The sequence below is a fragment of the Cavia porcellus genome, unplaced genomic scaffold (genome assembly GCF_034190915.1).
Source record: "Cavia porcellus strain 051 isolate PalLab524CR breed Dunkin Hartley unplaced genomic scaffold, mCavPor4.1 scaffold_31, whole genome shotgun sequence".
Lineage (NCBI taxonomy): Eukaryota > Metazoa > Chordata > Mammalia > Rodentia > Caviidae > Cavia > Cavia porcellus.
Genome location: NW_026947514.1, coordinates 21,840,147 through 21,860,601, shown reverse-complemented (window position 1 = coordinate 21,860,601; position 20,455 = coordinate 21,840,147). Strand labels below are relative to the sequence as shown.

At 34.5% G+C, this 20,455-nt stretch overlaps 1 protein-coding gene across 7 annotated transcripts in view; it reads right to left on the bottom strand.

Moving 5' to 3' along the window:
• The window catches only part of Cep128 (centrosomal protein 128), a 422,276-nt gene that overhangs the window by 326,067 nt on the left and 75,754 nt on the right, over positions 1 to 20,455 (bottom strand). For all 7 annotated transcript variants that reach the window (XM_063241248.1, XM_063241247.1, XM_063241250.1 and 4 more), the window contains 4 exons: positions 17,158 to 17,244; positions 11,815 to 11,889; positions 9,585 to 9,711; positions 4,835 to 4,986 (listed from right to left, as the gene is read on the bottom strand). In XM_063241248.1, coding sequence (XP_063097318.1) covers positions 4,835 to 4,986; positions 9,585 to 9,711; positions 11,815 to 11,889; positions 17,158 to 17,244 — 441 coding nt within the window. The remainder of the gene's footprint in view (positions 1 to 4,834; positions 4,987 to 9,584; positions 9,712 to 11,814; positions 11,890 to 17,157; positions 17,245 to 20,455) is intronic.

The window sequence follows — 20,455 nt, the reverse complement described above, 5'->3', positions numbered from 1 at the left end:
TTAAAAGAAAAACTATAACATTTTTCTATATTATATCAATCAACAAATGTTAACTGAGCACATAATACATGTTAAAACACTGTGCAAACACAATGAAGACTGATAATAAACATTGCCCTTAATCCATACCCCTAAAAAGGGAAAAGACCCTTTAATCCTTAAGTAACTCTCATAAAATACAAGTTTGAATTATAACATAAATGTATACCAATAAGTACCCAAAACAAAATCTATACCCAGTAATGTATTTTTAAAAAAAGTTTTAAATAGTAATTGTAAGATTGAATATCAAAGCAGAAGCACAAGCGATGCCAGTTCAATATTCTCCAGGTAAAGAAAACCTAATTACAGTAAAAAAGGAATTCTGGTTACAAGGACTTGTTAAAGGAAGGTGAGATGGAGGGAAAATTCACTGCAGCTGTGAACAAACAGCCCTCTGGACATTATTCTCTGAGTCTGTGTTCCCCAAGCAATTTTTTATTTCCAATTCCAAAACCTAGGTAGAGAACTTGGAGAATAGTATCCTTCAAGACAGTAGATTTACAATCTATGTGGCACTCCTAGGATAAATCAATGAGCTAGCACTCTGTTCTATACTGTCCCCTTATGCTGCATTGTTAACATGGGCCAGTCAGTCACCTTAGTCACAGTAACTCCGGGACACAAAAACCCAAGATGCCAGATGTGAGAACAGGACTTTGAAACATGGTATCTTCACCAATACATAGATTTTCTCCTATATGTTCTTTTCTACTTTTTTTAACCCATTTTGAAATCCTAAGGAAATATCCAAAATAATTTAAGATAATATGAGATGGCACCATAAGGACAATAATGACCTAAGCCGAATAACTAATTAGAATGAAGAATTATCATTTACAGCCGATATAACCAAGAAAGTTTCAGTGTGGGAACAAGGTTAACATCAAGAAGAAAAACATGAAGACATCACAGAAACAGTGAACAACTGGATCAAGGACAAAGAAATGAAAATGAATAAGGGAGCTTAAGAAAATATGAATTATTTGATAACATTATATAGAAAATTCTGTAGGACAGCAGTCAGAAAGTCAAGGTATTATGGCTTATACATTGTGTCAACCTGAGGAGACTAGAAGCTTAACTAAGGGATTCAGCAGCTCTACCTCCTGGGGTAGAGTGGACAAGCCTTTGCCAGTCTAGGATATTGTTCACTGCATCAACTTGAGATGGCCAGAAGTTTAAATAAGTGATTCAGCAGGGGGCCAGGGTCCTTAGTTTGTAACATTCTCAGCCTGTGTAAGAAGAGGGCACATAGATGGCATAAATGCTACACCTACCCCAGGGGAGCAGGCTGCATGCAGTAAAAGGCAAATGAGGAGGAACTGACTGCTGATTCTTCCGAGGAGCTCGTCTTGGCCTTCGGCTTGGACCTCGGCTCCTGGCTTCTGGCATAGATGGTTCAGCTTCCTTCTGGGAATCTTCAGTCTTCATCTCAGCTGCCTCCCGGGACTCTTCAATCTTGGTGGTAAACTATTCAGCCTTCCGTTGCTGATTCTTTCATGTTCTGTCACAGACCCATTGGCCTACTAATGCAGACTTGCACAGGACTGCAGTAAGCTTCAACCCGTAGGCTGGACCCTTCAGCCTCCAGCGTGCAGGCACCCAGTGCACCCTCCCTCATCCAACTTTGGAGCTGACCACTGTAATCCAATCTTGTAATTTCTTATTTATTTGTAATATCTTGTGCTGTATCTGTTGCTCTAGTAAACCCTAACTGATGCACACTTTTAAAAGGAAAATGAACAAGTTGTCAGAACTGTTACCATAAAGACATTCTTAGGATTGAACAATAACCTCATTTAGGGACTTACTTCTGTATGTATTCACTGTTTAATAAGCAAGTAAAAGGGATTAATTTCCATTTTTATAGAATGTAAAAGGTAATGAAAGCCGCATACTACCTAATATTTTCTAAAAATAAAGCAAAAATTAGAGATGAGCAATATAGCTCAGTGGTACAGTACTTGCTTAGCATGTGCAAGGCCCTAGATTCAATTTTCAGAAAGAAAGAAAAGATCAGAAATTAAATGGTATTCAACTAAATTAGAGACATTCTCTACTGTTAGTGGTTAAAACTCAGTGACTTCTGACCCATATTTCTCACGAAATCTGCACCAGCCATCACATTAAGAATAACTCAGAAATACAGGTATTTAAAAGGCTACCACAAGATCTGAAAAATAAACAATATTTGGTGTAGTACTGCATCACAGAAATCCCAGAATTTAGGAAGGCTGAAACATGAGGACTGCAAATTTAAGTGCCGCTGGAAAACCTAGTAAGATCCATCTTAAAATAAACAATAATAATAATAAGACTGGCGGGGCTGGGGATTTGGCTCAGCGGCATAAGCGTCTGCCTTGCAAGCAGACAGTCGTGAGTTCGATCCCTGGTACCGATAAAAAATAATAATAATAAGACTGGCAATATAGTTTAGTGGCAGAGTACCCTAGAATTTGATCCCTAGTTAAAAAAAAAAAAAAGTATAATCAGAAGTGTTACTAAATACATAAAAAATTTAAAAGCTCAGACTGCCCAAATTGAATTTGGGCCTCTTTGAAAGACCCATTTCAAAAATGGGAATACAGTTCTCTGAAACTAAAAGAGTAAATAAGGTGTAAAATGTACTAAAGATACTGTGAGATGGAAAGTAATAGTTTAAAAGGAAAAAAAAAAAAAACAAACTAGGGTGGGAAAGAAGGGGAAAAGAAGGAAAGGAAAAGGAAGAAAATGCAAGTTTGCAAGTTAGCTATATTATTAGTGTGTCTTAGTTCACTGAAAAGGACGGTCCTTGCTAATACTGACTAGAGAATTTTTTATGTGATGAGTAACTAGTTTGAAGATGACAATATGCAATATATTAACTCTTGTTATTCTATTACTGTTATGAAATTGTTTTACTTTTTTAACATAAAAAAGCAGTGTTACTAAGACTAAAACAAATCATAGAAATTTAACTAAATTTGGCTATTAATGGTTATTTTATTTAAAATAATATCTGAAAAACTAAAACTGGTAACTTCCCACAGGGCTAAGACTATCTTTTTGACATGTAGTTTTCAATGGTAACTAGGAAGAAAAACTTTTCATACTCCAAAAGCAATTAGTCCTTCAGAGCAAGACAAAGAACTTTCTTTATCGGTGTTAGAATGTAGGTGCAATGGAGGCAATCAGGGAGCCTTTATTCACTGCTATGTTGCTAGCACTGAGGGCAGTAGCTGGCATCTACCAGGAGTCACAATACTGTATGAGAGTAAACAGCCTCTCCAACTGCTTTCCACATCCAAACTGAATACAACCACCTACACTGTTCCAAGAGATTTCAAACATTTCTCTTAATCTATGTGAAAATTGACTATTAAGGACCATTAAACTTAGGATACAGGAAAGTCAGGCTTCTTGAATAACAGCATTATTAGATTACTTTGGGCAAATTTCTAAATTCCTTTGTATTTAAGACTTTTTTCCAATTTATACCACAAATAATAAATGAAAAGAACCACAGGAAAACAAAGGATTTAAATCAGTGGCATAAGCGCCTGCCTGGCAAGCTCAAGGTTATAAATTCAATCCCCGGTACCAAAAAAGAAAGAAAAGAACCACAGGACAGAGATACAGAGAGGAAAGAGGAAGGGAAGATTAACACGTCCTTAGAACAATAACATGCAAAGACGGCCTTTTCAAACTTTCATTCATCACCTAAATTTTTAAAAATGGTTAACTTTAGCAAGATAACCATATTTCAACATTTTCATCAGCAGGATCCATAGTTAAAATAATACCCACAATGCAAACTTTAAAAAGCATAAAATTACCACTGCTCACACTACTTCTGATAAGTAATAATAGATAGAAAGTTTAGTAAAGAGTATGTCAATATTTCATTATCTATACAATCTTAGTCTTGAACAAAATCTAAAAGACATTTTCTATTAACTTGCTGATAAGATGAAAGAGAAATTAAGACTAGAGTAACACTGAATATTTTCTTCGGGTTATGTAAAGTTAGGTACTGTCAACACCAATTTTCTACCTATCATTATAATTTTGAAAATTCTTCAAATGCAGCAACTTATTACAATCAGAACACAACTGCACTAATAAAAGCAGATACCAGGGAATATTGATACATATCTATTTCTAAAAGTGTCATCCATGTTTGATCAAATTTACATAATTAGAATTAGAATTTATTTATTTCCTTTTATGAAGTCTTTTCCTTTGATTTTTAATATATTCTGATAATTACCTGATCTATGCTAGATAAAAGGCAAGCGGGAAACAGCAGATGCCTAACAGTCCTTCATTCATGGTTACTACATGATTCATGAACACTACTCATCTCTGATTAGCAGAGGGCCTCACAACTCTACCTCATGCAGAACAGCCAGGGATCTGAAAATCCTGTACAATTCCAAAGAAAAAATACCAGTAATTCCTTTCTTCCAGTTTCACCCCTCAAATAAATGAAAATTCACTGTTCAGTGAAGAAAGCCCCTTTGTCCATATAAATGGCTCAGTTGCTAGCAGAACTAAAGAGTCTTGAAGCTTAATGACAGTAGAAAATTTCACTATGAAATAATAAAGAGAAAACAATCCAGATCCCTTGCTTTGAGGTCCCAAATGAAAGAAAAAGTAATGCATAGGAATTTCTATATAGTCATTAACATAACTTTATATTACCTATAACTAGAGATCAACAAAATACATCTTTCTATTAAACTTTCATTAAATAACTGTACTAAATAAAATCATCAGTCTTTCAAATACAGCATAAAAAATAGCACGTCACCTCTATTTGTGCTGCCAAATTTGCTTTCTCTTTGTCTTTTCGCTCCATGCACCGTTTCACTTCCTCTAACTCAGATGTCATTGCATTGAAGTTCAGCTGCACCCTCAAATCTGACATCTGCTTCTCCAGATCCTGTTTTTCTTGCTCTACCCCTTAAAAGAGAAAATGTAAAACTCAATGGTCATTCTTTATTCACAGAAGAATGTACTTTTAAATGGTACAAAGCCCTGAAGTTTTAATATTCTAGCTATGTAATCCACCTACTGACACTCTCACGAGGATATTCCAGACTTTGCCAGTCTAGTGTCCTATGGTTGTCATATACATACACATTACTATGTCGTTCAATACTATTCTATTCTGGTACAAAAAAATTTGAACATTACTTAGTTTCTAGCACACTTTATTTTAAGAAAATGCTACAAGTTTTACTTTTCTTCACATCTCTACCACCAAACTTTTAAATAAAAATAATGTAAGAATTTTCAAATAAGCTACCTGAAGTTAGTGAAGCTGATACAATGAAATAAATCCTTTTTGCAACAGAAACAACAAATGATGCTCCTAAATATCTGAACATGTTGAACTACTAGCTTGCCACTTATAGCAGTTTTCAAATTCTTGCCAAGGGTATAGCTCAGAGGTACACACCCTGCTTGACAAACACGAAGTCATGAGTTCAATACCTTGATACCAAAAAAAAAAAATTGCGACTCTTACCTGGAATTGTAATACTGAAAAATACAAACTGACTTAGAACTTAATTCAAGAGGAAATATTTGCTTTATGATGCACAGGCTCTATAATATCATATTCTTCCAATGTAAAGATAGGTATAAAAACCCATCTTCAATGATCTTGCACTACAAGATCACAGACAAGATACATAAATAAAGTAATTCCTGTACTCTAAAATGTCAGCAACTGTAATACATACTATCAATTCGAAACTACCATTTTTCCAGCAGTCCTTTGCAGGAAAGAAAAGAATGAAGACAAAACTATCAATTCAAATTTATATATCATTCATAAAATACATTCAACTTCAGATTGCACCTTTTGGACTGGAAGACACACAGGGTTTTCAATAGCACAAGAGGAGTGCTGACAAACATAAGAGCACTACAGAGAAACAGTACCAAAGACTGTGATTAACTCTATGTTAGTGAAAAACTAAGGTAGAAAAATTAGGGACTAAATTACATTTTAAGAGGGAATACAAAAATTTCAACAAGCAAAAGGATGGGGCTGAGCTGTTATTTTAAGGAGAGGAAATACTACAGAGGTACAAAACTGGATTTAAAATTCAGGTAACCATACACAGTTGTTCTATGTGGCTAGGACATAATATGAGGGTGAGAAAAGAGGCAGCAGGAAGATTCCGCATTGCTAAGAACTTAGAGTTTACCCTGTAGACCTAGGTTAGCAAACATTTTCTCTAAGAGGTGAAATATTTTATCCATCTGCTGCCTGTCACAACTGTGCAATGCTGTCACTGTTTTGCAAAAGTAACCTAAGCAATGAGTAAATGATGGAAATAGCAATGTTTCAAAAAGTTTATTTACCAAAGCAAGTAATAGTCTGGATTTGGCCCACAGCCCCTACTTTACTCACTCCTGCTAGGTCTCCAACCTGAGAATGTACACATTTATTCTTGTATAAATGTAGCTATTCATTTTACAAATGTATGTAGCCACTCATTCTATTTATATTTTTTCATAAATATATGTGTGTGTATATAAAATGTCTCAATAGTAGGTACATGATATATTCTATGACATATACCACAAATATGATTATGAATATATAAAAATGAATACATATTAAATATGGAGTTACAAATGTATACATATATACACATACACATGTATGCCTTAGGAAAACTATATTTGGTACAGATTCATATATAATATTGTAGATATTTTATAACATACATAAACATAAAATAGTATGGATAAATATACACATATAAACACATACATCACATATGTTATGGCTTGGGTCTTGATATCCCCCTAAAGCCTCATGTGGTAATAGGTGGGGCTTTTCAGAGGTGGCTGGCTCTAGAGTGTGTCTCTGGAAATGATGATACTGCAATGCTAGGATCAAGGACATTAGGATTAAGGGTGTGAGTGCTACCCACTGTAAGTAAACTGAGTAGAAAAAGCTTTGTCCTCACTGCTTTGATACCTTCTACCCAACATGAACTATTTGTCCTGTGCAATACCACCTTGTCTTGGAGCCAACCGATTATAGACTGAAACCTCTATAAACTCTGAGCCAAACACGTCTTTCCTCCTTTAACTTTGGGTGTTGGGTATTTTATCTCAACAATGAGAAAAGTTACTAAGATAACATATTATTAAAAATTTAGCAAAACTGAAAACACCTTCATATGTAAAATAAAAAAGTATTATACATTCATTCCACAACCAAGATTATTTCATACAGCAGTTATGTGCTTAACTTTGGGGAAGAACAAACTTATGCCTGTGCTATGATTTCAGTGTCCACTCTACTGAAATTTGCCACTATAATAATATTAAGATGTGGTATTTTGGGGCTGGGGATTTAGCTCAGCGGCGTAAGCACCTGCTTTGCAAGCAGGCGGTCGTGAGTTCGATCCCCAGTACCGATAAAAATGAAAAAGACAAAAAAAACAAAAAAGATGTGGTATTTTGACAGGTGATTACGTCAGAGAGCTCCACCCTCATGGATTTAATAATACCATTATTATGGGTAGGTTGTTACCATGTAGGTTAGCACCATGTAGGTCAGTTACCATGGAAATGGCTGTTATAAAAATCTCCTGCTGGGTCTTCAGCATTCTGACTCTCTTACACCATACACAGGCGTGCATTCTCCCCCTCCCTTGACACTCCCTGTCCCTGTATTGCCATGCTCCAATTTCTCACTCTCTGGAGAAAATATAACAGGAATCAAATACTCATTACAATTACAATTAATGCTCATATTTTTAAAAATGTATTACAGTAAAAGACATACTGCCATTAATCTCCCTTAAAATATTCCCTCAAAATACTCACTCAAACACACTAGCCCATCATTCCTGCCCCTTTCTGAAGTCGTTCTGAAGTATTCATTTTGTACTTTTAGTTGTGCTATCCAAGCCATCTCAATGTCTGATTCAACTTGAACTCATGTTACTTTTCATAGTCATTTTTCCTTTGAGGAAGAGCAAGAAGTTGCACAGCACCAGATCCAATGAATAAGGTAGAACCCATGATGTTCTCATGAACTTCCACTGTACAGCACTTAGGAGCAGCAGTCACCACATCTTTTATCATACTTTGTAAAGACATTCACAAAACAGAATTTCCTAACTACTTCCGAAAATGACAGGAATGATGAGTAAGTATGTTCAAAGCAAGGACAGTATTTTGAAAGAATTGGTGACAAAGTGTCATTTACTGTGATAATTCTTGTTTATTTTAAATGTTTATGATATTCTCGATCTTCCCTGTAAGTAACGGAAAGGTTCCGTTTGACCAAGGAGCCCAATAGTAAACCTAACAAAACTAATTTTAGAAGCAAAAGTAGAACCCATTTTACAATGAGCAGTGGAACAAATAGTAAAAGTGTTCAACAGCCATGACTTCTTTGGTAAAACTGTGCTTAAATAATGCAAGTATTTTATAAAGATGAAAAACTCTAGAATTGTTCACTGTCACACTGATAAGAGAAACTTCAGCCAGACGCTCTAAAGTCTTGATAAGTAATTAAATTAGATTTGTCTATTCCTCAAAGATAATACTAGATTTTATAAGGTATCAAAACGTATAACAAATGTGCCACAGAATTTTTCCCAACAAATGAGAACTCCTAGTCCAGCTTTATGAAAACTGAATAATCTAACAGCTAAGAATTCTACTTTAAAAACGGACCATATTCTATGTCAAATGATACTTAAATTACATCACAAATATATTAGGATAGCTTTGAAAAACTTTGCCATTCTTTAAAGATTTTCCTGGCAATGTGGAAATTCTACTTAATGTAACATATTGTATTGTTGGGAAAATATTTAACTTTCCTTAATTTAATTGCCCATCAAATGCTTATAAGAATTTTTCCAGATTCCAGGTGTATCACTTAGTGATACAGCATTTATTCAGCACAAGCAAGGTCCCTAACGTTGGTCCTTAGCACCACAGTATAAAAAACAGAATTTCTCCAACATTTTGTTCATTTGAGTAGAAAACTTCACTAATGGAATAAATTTCAAGCTAAGCAATCTGAACTTGCCTATTGGAAACCACTTTAAAATTAAATATCATTATTTCTGACTAATGTGACTCATGACCAACTCTGAGATTTTGTCACAAAATCTCCAGATAACAAAAAAAAGACACAAACTTACTTTTAACTGTTTATACATAAAAAATTAGGGCAAGAATAAGTGCATTTACAGTGTAAGCACGAAGTACAAGCACATGCGCACACACACACACACACACACACACACACACACACACACACAGGAATAAGGAAATGGAAAGACTTCCACTATTACCTTTGCACACTCTTAGGGAAAGCTCAATGGGCTAAGCTGATCTGAAAACTGAAACAAGTTTACAAATCCACACAAAAGAATATACCCGTATGCTAAATCATAATCAATTTGTTGGAAAATGTTGTAGTAGATCAAGAAATAAATAGGATGACATGAGTGAAACATAAATGAATTCAGAGAATGAAAAACCCACACATTTACAAATCAGAATAATACCTCTCCTAAACCTCCAGTCTTCATGGTCCTCCTGATCTGACTGTTGCTTGGAAATCCGGGATACTTGATGTTTTAAGCCCTTCGAATCACCTTCTGCTTTTGTAAGTTGTGTACGCAGCTCTTCTACCTAAATACATTTAGTCAAAAGTCAAAGCACATAAGGTTTCAAAAGCAGGAGAGAAAAATAAAACTTATAAATTATTTCTCTAGAGGAAAACCTTTCATATTTTATGGGCTACTGCAGACACAAGCTGAAACACAGTCAATCTAATGTCCTTGCTACACAAACACAGTGGGACAGCCTCCTACACCTTTTGTTTGTTTGTTTGTTTGTTTATTGATACTTGCTGTACAGAGATTACAATCCTCTTGGCAAGTTTGTACATGTATATATATGTCTTTTTATATCCCCTTGTCCTCTCCTCCTTCTCCCTTTCTATCTGTAAAGGATCCACTGTCCTACTTTATATTGTCCACCTTTAATTTTGCTATTTATTTTGGAATTCTCATATAGTAGAAATCAATCGATATTTGTGTTTGTGTATCTTGTTTCACTTAACATTATGGTCTCAAGATGCATATACTTCCTACAAATGGCTCAAATGAATCCTTTGTGGCTAAGGAATACTCCATTGTGCATATATGTCACATTCTGTTCATCCACTCTTCTGCTGATGTGAATACAGGCTGCTTCCAAGATTTAGCTGTTAAGAGCCGTGCTGTTATAAACAGGGGGAATGGATGTATCACTGAAATATGATGCCTCTGGAAGATACCTAGCAGGGTTATCCTGCTCAATTTTTTATTCTTCTGTGGAAAAAGTATCTTTTCCTTCTCTGCATCAACAGGGACAGAGAATTTCATGTTCCTTTGTTTCATTTTGTGATGCTGGGCATCAGACCCAGAGCTCTGCATATGGTAAGCAAGAACTTGACCACTGAGGTACATCCTCAGGCCTACCAAATCTCTTTAAATCCCTCATTCTGCTCTCAGCCCACTCCACAGCTATCAGCCCAAATCACCCCAAGTACTACATATTTTTGGCTTTCTATTTTTCACTTATTTTCTTCCATGTAAACACAGTATATCAGTTGTTATACTCAAGAGAAAAGATCATGGGTTAGCATATACACTTCAAAATAAATAGGCAATAGATGCTGCTGAAAAAAGTACGAATTTTTAAAATCAGGACCTGTTTTATTCATCTTTATGTTTCTGGAAGAAAAATTAGCAAATTGGCTATGAGATAACAGGTAAACCTCAATGATTATAAGAAAGTTAGCTGTGGCAAAAGATTCAGTTAAAGTCACATTAACACCCTGAAGAAATGTCTTGCTTTAAAAACTAGCCTTAGAGATTATACACAAAAATTCCAAAACAAATCAGAATGCAATTGAATACAAATAAGTTTCAAAAGAAAAATCCTAAATTCTGCCAACACTGATTTTTTGTGATCCACTGGCAGCAGAACAAAGTTAATGAACATTTTTAAAGGTTTTTGTAGAACAGGTGCTGTGATGTATTTTCAGCAGCAATTGTCAAAATGCTACATTCCCTCTGAACATCTATAATGCCTGACATCTTTGCCTACAGAACATATTATGTGAGTGAGTTATGCAACATGCCATTTCAAAACAGAAGGCACAACTGCGCTTTGTATTAAACATAGACAAAGAGGCAGATAAAAACTCATATACCCTTATCCAATATATATAAGATTACTAAAGTTTTCAGATGCATCAAATTCATGTTACAGGCTCATGGACTTCAAAACATTATCTTTAAAAATTAAATCCTATCTTTGCTTAAAAGCGGCACATAGCATCTTGGAAATATGAATAAAAACAATGGTTCAAAGTAATTTGAATGTGCAAAGGGTTGTTTATGTATTTTAGCTCCTCCTTTATTCTCCATTGCCTCCTTGAATAAAAGTAAGCTTCTAGGAAATTTTTATTTTACACATTCATTTTACACTGCTCGTGCTAAGAGACCTAAGTAGTAAGCTAGAGCAGCAATCATCAAGATATATTGTCACAGTGGGAACTTGGACGGGTATTTTGCATGAGCTTTTCCTGAATCATCTTTTGCCTATGTGGGTTAATGTAAGTTTTGCAGGGAAAAAAATTTTCTATACCTAGTTTCCTTTTCATTTCACAAAGACAGTTAAGAAAGAATAAGACTCAATCCTGATTTCATGTAAAAGCAGATTGTCATATTTGCATAGACTTACCTGATGCAAAAGGATTTCTCTGTTGCCTTCCGACTGACTCAACAGCCTGCGAGATCGCTCCAATTCCTGTTCAAGCTAGAGTTTCAACAAAGGATTTTTTTTTAAAAAAAGTCCAGTTGAGCAGAAAATAATTTACAATGTGCCTCAATGGACAAAATATTGTTAATCAAGTATAACGCCGAAAGAAACCAGCAGAAAATTTTTCAGGAGATAGTTATAACAAATATGAAAGGTTGAATATCTCATCATAAACATATATAAATACTCCAATTAAGTAACTTTAATTCCATAACATGAAGTGTGCTAGTCCACACCTCTAAGAGGTATGAGATCTAGTCAGTTCCACCTGAATTGTGTTCTCATTTGAATCTCCTGAGCCTCAATTCATTTCTAAAATAAAGATTTTACATTAGTCTCCTGAGATTCCTTCCAGTGCTAAATCATTTCAAACTAAATTCTGAAGCAGTTTTTTCCTTTAAACAAGAACACATAGTAACAAATGAACTAAATTAGAATTAAAAACTGCAGACCTAATTCTTCAAAGTGTATTTAATCTAACTGATTATTTCTTATATTCTAATACTCATAAATATTCCTAAAACTTTAAAATTTTCAAATTTAGAATAAGACATTTAGACTAATAATAATATTGCCACTAATTAAACACCCATGGAAAATGTAGCTAGATGACTAAGTACCCTATAAAGTCTACTTTATTTCAAGTTGAAAAATGTAATAACAAGGGATACAAGTTTGTTCAAATTTTGAGCTTCCATATGCTATCTTTGTGCAAATTTTGTAAAAATGAAGTTGTTTCATCAAATTACAAAGCTGTATTAGCATGTTTTTACATGCTAAGGTTTTTAAGAGGCATCCTGAACAATTGTGTTTAAACAAATTGTTGTATACATATTAACCTTTAAAAACTGTACATATGATAGATATGACCACCAAGGGGAATGAAAGAGCATCACAGTGATAGAACAGCTCTGTTTCTTCATTGTGGCAATGTAAAATGAATCTACACAAGATAATGATGAACAGAACTACACACAGAGATACACACCATATATACACATTCAGGAAACAAGTACAAAATCTGCATAAATTGTGTGATTATACCAATGTCAATTTCCTGGTTTTGATAGTAAATGGCAATTATGTAAAATATTACCATTAAGGGAAGCAAGGTGAAAGGTACAGGCACCCTCTCTACGCCTTTTGTTTTTAAACATCCTATAAATCTATAAATGTTACAAAATGGCTTTAACTGAGTTAAATTTTCTTTTCCAAGAAACTGTTCATGTGGCACATAAAATAAATGTCATATTTTTTAAAAAATAAAATAAAGTTCAGCCTATAATGGGCATAATCCCCATGCAAAATCAGCAATCTCAACTCCCAAAAGCAGACGTGACAACCTGATATACCTGGCTCAACATCAAGGCAGCAGAAAAGCATTATGCAAATTTGCATAGTTGGTGAAACAAAATACATAAGGTTTTTTAAAAAAGACATGAAGTTGAGAACAACAGCACAACTTTACTCAATGGTTCCTTACCTTAGGCCCTCCCTTCAATCTATGCATCTACAAATCTGACTTCTTTCCTAACACTAACGTGCTAGACTGGTCTGCACTGTATGTATTTAAAGACATAAATATATGTCAAGGATTCTGAATTTATAATGAGCATAGAAGATAATTACAAAACTAAGTTGCTAATACCTGTCTTCCATAATGAAAATATATATCCAAAAATTATAATCTGCTAACAGTAAGCCTTTGCTAACACTACCAAAAAAATCAAGTCTTTTAACTGCAAAGAAAAGTTTAATTCACCCCTCAAAAAAGAGAATAGCCAGAGATAAGGTAGCAAAAAAAAGAGAATAGCCAGAGGTAAGGTAGCAAATAACCCGTGCATATGTCTAAGTAGTAAAGGGCAGGAGAGCCATCAAACCAAACCAACATCTAAGCTTCGCTGGAATTTAGTAAATAACCTCAGGCACATGTTTCAAGGCCCTTGAGATTCCTGGGAAGATGGGGAAGAATGAGCAATAAAGAGCAAGCTTCTCTCCTAGATTTGATGTCTAAACACTGGAATATAGCTACACGAGGAAGAGAAAAGTGAGGGAAATGGGTCTCCAGGACCCAGGATGACCTGAAGTGAGAATTGAGGCCCACAGAAAGAGTAAAGAAAAACACCAACAAAGTAGGAGGTGGCCAGTGGGGCTTTTGCTGAGCCCAGACCCATTATATGGGAGAAGAGGCTAAACATGCAGGCATATGATAACTACAGAGGACTCCACAGAGAAATGCATCAGTGGAAAACAGCAGTGGACTGTGGTGGATGGTGAGTTATTCAGACTCAAACATCCTGCAGGAGAAGGCAGCTGGCCGGGAGCCATCTTAGAGAAAGGACAAATGAATTTGGACCTGAGAGTAAATGCTAGGTCCATCTAGTGGGTCCCAGTGACGTGCAAGCCAGCAAGACTAAGCCACATGGCCAAAAACCAGCCTGAACTTCAGTGCAAGCAAAGACGCAGGTTCACCGGGATTATTCAGTACTCCACCTTAAATCTACTACTGGCACAGTGGATCAATCAACATGGACCTGGACTTTGTCTGCCCACAAGGTCTAACAATGACGGTGAGATATACCCTGAAGTGAATTGTTTTTCTTCTTTCTCTCTTTTCTTATTTTTTTGTTTTGTTTTTTCTTGACTGTTTGTTCTTATTTTTATGAGTGTGGTTTCAATTTTTTTGTAGTTGTTCTGTTATGAATTTTCATTTCTTCTTTCTCTCTTACTCTCCTGTCTTCTTCAGCAATTGCTCCAAGTTTACTTAATCTTCCACTCTCCTCCAGCCTTGTTTCTAATCTCTTCTTCTATTTCTCTACTTTTTCCCCTAATGCTGTTTAAATTTCCTCCATTCAGGATAAAATTGGCATATTGAGGGCTTATTTACTGCATATACTTTCGTGGATCATTTTAGATTATGTTCTATAACCACAAATCTAGTTTGTACAATTAAAGGTGACAAACTAACAGTTACCTCAGTTTCTCATTTTATAGGCTGTGTTTGATGCTACCGTTATTGCTGATGGTATGACTTTAGCCAAAGTGACACACTTGTTCTAACCAGTTGTTCTTCCTAGTACATCAAGACCTAGTTGCCTAAAGGTCATAAAAAATATTATAGGCCAATGCTAAGGAACCTGGGGCTGAGCCAAGTAGGCAGCAGCTTCCTATTCCCAAAAAACTGAAGAGGTGGGATCTTGCAATAGACTCAAAACTCAAAACCCTACACCTGGAAGACAACTCTGAGAAGAAGTCATTTCCTAAGAGTTCTAAATATTAACAATAAACCTACTGGCCATTATGTTACCTACTGGAAATATCAACTCAGGAATTAAACTAGAAAAAAAACAGAAAATGAAAAGGCATTAAAACAAAATGCGATCCCAGAAGTCCAGCTCATTAAAGGTAAACCCAGGAGAAAGTGAAATGGAACAACCCTAAAGCCACCCTCCTGGGTTCTCCGAAATGGTAACAGAAGTGACAAAGCAGAATGAACAAAGCTCTAGAAAAAATCAAGTCAGAAATAATTTCTTAGATAACTATAAGATGGTAACCATAATGAAAGAAATATTTAGTGATAATAGCAAATACAGACTAAAAAAAAAAAACAGAAGAGCTTAGGAAATTGATGGACATATTATATGCTCAACATAGGAAAGAAATGGAATCTATGAAACAAATTCAAACAGATATCCAGGAGATAACAAATTCCACTGACAGTATACACAGCAGAATGAGCCAATGTGAGGACAGAATCACAGATATAGAACACACGATTGCAGTTAGTGATCATGAAAATATAAATTTCTTTAAAATGCCAAAGGACCATTAAAAATCAATCCAGCACCTTGACTGAAGTCAATGAAAAAGCAGGAGAAAGCAGAAATGACATTAAAAAAAAACATCACTGCAGAAAACCTCTCCAGCAGGAAAAAAAATTTGACATACAGATAAATGAGGCATATAGATCTAGTCATGATCAAATATATATGGAGAGAGTAAGGAAATTTAAAGTCAATATTCAACAAATCCAACACAAGAAGAGAATAATAAAAGCTGTTAGAGAAAATAAACAAATCACCTGTAAAGGAAGGGCCACCAAAATCACAGAAAACTTATCAACATAAACTCTCAAGTCAAAGGAGAACAGGTAGTAAAGTATTTCAAGCAGTAAAAGAAAGTACCTGTAATCCAGATCGATGTACTCTGCAAAACTATTTTTCAAAAATGATGGATTCTTATTCCATGAATAAGAAAACCTAAGGAAATTTATGAACACCAAACCAACACTCCAAAATGTTTTGAAACACATCATAGAAAGAGATAACAAAGACTACTACTCCATAAATTCCAACAGAATGAATCTACTACTCAAGGGAAGTAATTAAATAAAGGGAGAAAAAAAGGGGAGGAGCCAATAACAGGAAAATAACGACAAAGATAAGTCAATATATATCAGTTATAACCATCAATGTGAATGGTCTCAATTCACCAATCACACAAAGACACAGACTGGTAGAATGGATTGAGAAGCAAGATCCAACAAATGCACCTAAGAAACACATTTAATTCAAAAAGAAATTCATAGACTGAAAATCAAAGAATGGAAAACAATATTCCATATGACAGGAACCCAGAAAAAAGCAACTGTAGCTCATTTATTTGCAGACAAAGTGAAATTCAAGCCAAGAGTGATCAAAAAAAGAAGGTTACCAAATCCTCATACAATGAACAAACAATTCAAGAGGAAAAAAATGACAATCATAAATATATGTGTGCCAAATCCCAGTACACACAACTATAAAAAAACAAATACTAATGAACATGAAAAATCGAATAAGCACTAATACAGTTGTATTGGGAGATCTCAATATCCCACTATTACAAATAGACAGATCAGATAGACAAAAAAAGCAACAATGAAATATAAGAATCAAACCAAACTTTTGAACCAATGGGCTTAGTAGATCTCTAAAGAGAATTCCACCCCACAACATCAGAATATAGATTCTTCTCAGTTGCACATGGGACATTCTCCAAAACAGACCACGTGCTAGCACATAGAACATACTTAAATAAATGCAAAGGAATTGAAATTATACCATGTACATTATCAGGCCACAGAGCAATGAAATTTGAAATCAGTGGCAAGAGAAACTACAAGAACTTCATAAATATGTGAAAATTAAATGTCTCAAGTCCCACAGTAGATCTTACTGATCCCAAACCATAGTATCATTAGAAAGATAATATTCATTATCTTACTTGACTCTTCTCAGTTTCAGTTTGTCTTAGCTTATTTTTTATTGCTCCCTCATTCTCTTCTGCTTTAGCTTCTTGTTTCCTCAATACCTACAATGAAAGAAGTAGAAAACAATATATTATTCCAGAATACATATAAAACTTAAAGTCACTATTAGGATTTATTAAGAGAGGTGGAGAGTCTACTGTTAGGAGTTGCACAAAATGTATAAATGAATTACAATCTGTTCCTTCATTGAAGCTTTAAGAATTCTTCAATTTCTTGATCTTTCTAATCACTTTCTACTAAAATTTCACCCCCCCCCATCTTTGGTTATCCTGTTACACATTTAGATAGCCTACATAATTAATAGTTGCCTTGAAAATGAACAAAACTTATGAACAATGAAAATGAACAGAACTTGAAAATGAACAAAGCTTACTAAAATAATATTATTTACATACATAATCTGCTGAACTATTTAGACATAACACCAAAACCTAGCCAGCTAGTATTTCAAATTCTAAAACAGTAATGACCACACAATAGAAAAAAGATTTTTGTATCAGCAATACATATAAAGCATTTTCTCCACAACACCGAAGCAGCTATTCAAACTATACTTAATATGTAGAAAAGAAACCATTCATTTCTATAGTTTCCCCTCTTTAATGAAATGCAAAAGAAGAATTTTTAAGAAAACGTGTATTTCTAAAATTAACCACAAAATTTTATGTTTTGGTTTGTTTCTATGCTAAAACTGAACTAAATTTAAGCAAACACTTGTAGAGTTGTTTTTTATAATATGTAAAAGATATTCTATTTTCAAAAAACTTTTTTGACAAATTTAGTACTCTGACATAGTTATGTGTATGTGTAAAGACCACACAAATTGTGAAAAGCTAAACTGTCTGAAATCTTTTCCAACAAGATAAATGAAAAAGAAATTTTTAAAGAAACAGCAAAATTTTCAAAAAACTTTTTTTGACAAATTTAGTACTTAGACATAGTTGTGGGTTTGTGTAAAAGCTACACAAACTGTAAAAACCTAAATTGCCTGAAATCTTTTCCAACAAGATCTATAGAAATTTTTAAAGAAACAGTAAAATACTTTAAAATATGCTTCAATAAGTATACCAATCATAATCTATTTCATTAAGTTATACATATATTCTAATACTTCCTATATCTATTTACAACATAAAAATTTAAGTTGAGATTTAGATTTAACTATCCAAAGGGCTATTAATATGTACATATATTAGAGATGAGCTCACTCTACCATGATGCTTAGTCTCATTAGTAAAATAGCAATTAAATAGGAAGAAAAGAATTTTAAAATACAAAATAATCTTGACCTCATTATAATACACTTACAGTTTTTAGCATGTACAGCCATTAATATGTTTAAACACATTAAATGCATGATATGTATTAAGTGCATACATGTAATCCCTGTGATAACTGCATGAGTTATTATTGAGAGGAATAGTGAGACATAAGAAGTTAAATAATTTGCTCAAATTATTCATTTAATGATGAAGACAAGGTTACAGATTACAGTAGATTTTTGGACCTGCCTCTTAGCCACTGAATAACACTGGCTTTGCACATTACAAGTATAATACCAACTTTACAGGGTGTAGTCAAAGATAACTAGTTCAATACTTGTAAAGCACATAAGTTAATACCTGGCTTACAACAAATATGTGATAAAAGTCAACATTTACAATAATCAAAATCATAATTCCTTTTAGGTACTTATCAAATGATCCTGATTCTATGGTAAGTGGAATTTTAACAATATTTGCATACATATAGTTTAATCAATTTCAGCTGTTAGAATGTTTATACATTTTCTCTAACCAAAATCCTACATATTTAAAAAGTATTGCTGACATCTTTATTATTTCTATAATTCTTTGCTCTCTTGCCTACCCAGGGTAGTGTATGTGTGTGTGTGTGTGTGTGTGTGTGTGTGTGTGTGCGCATGTATATGTGTGTATATGCACGCGCTCAAGTCTGTGTCAAAGAGAAACGTGAAAAAAAAGGAAGTTATTGCTACACTGCTTCATCAACCCATTCTATAAAATTTAGAACTTCTGTTTTCACAACATCATTATTCCAACCTGTCTCATATTTTTTAAGTTGACTTTAAACAGTATCTTTCTTTTTGAAACTTTCTCATTGGACTAAAAGTCACCTGGGGCTTTTCCACAAAGGGCAGGTTAGGAGGAAGACTTCTTCAGGCAACTGACAAGTTTGATTAAACTGTAAATTGTCAACCTATACTTCTAGATTCAAACTTCTTAGCAGAAGTCACCGCAGATAAGCGAGTATGCAGTGAATCCTCATCCAAACCAAGAGAAGTCCCTTGAGACCACAACATGAAGACAGTAAGCACCTCAAAATAAGCAAGGATTGTCCCACACACCAGAGCCATTCCCTTCCAAAGGTGAATACAAAGTCTATCTCAGAAGACTGTAGGACACGGGTTTGATAGATGCTCAGATGAAATGACCTGCCCACTGTGATTTGTGGTTTTATTCATGCCTCAGTTTGTCAGCTCCTCTTCCTTCTACTTACTCTTGAGATTAATTTATTTTTGAATTTAAACCCCCAAAACTCTTTGGTAAAGAAATTTTTCTATTTAATAAACAGAAATGAATTCACCTGTGTTCTTTCTGATTTCCAAGTATTCATCCCGTGTTCTTGCTTAGACAGAACCCATATAGTCAAAATGGCTTTACCAAAACTATTAAATAAATTTCATGTAATCCCAATCACAATAGCAATACTATTCCTCACAGAACTACAGAAAACAAACCTAAAATTCATAGGGAACCAGGAGAAACCGAGAGCAGCAAAAGCAACTATGGACAACAAGGGCAATGCAGCAAGTATCACAACCCAGAACTTAAAATTATAATATACTACAAAGCTACAGTGATAAAAACAGCACAGTATTGGGGGGGGGGGACACGAGGTTTATAGATCAATGGAAAAACAAGATGCAGAAACAACCATAGCATTCTCAGCTATCTTACTGACAAAAGGGCAAAATCCTTTCACTGGAGGAAAGAGCCTTTTTAACAGTGCTGGAAGTGGCTATCCGCATGCCAAAGACTGAAACTACACCCATAATCTCACACCATACACTAAACTAAAACCAAAATAGATCAAAAACCTAAGATCAAAACAGAAATAATCTCCTGGAAGACCAAAAAGGTAAAACTCTTGGAGACAAAAGTGTAAGCAAAGACTTTCTGAACAGATCATGGCTGCACAAGGAATAATACCAAGAATCAACAAATGGAATCA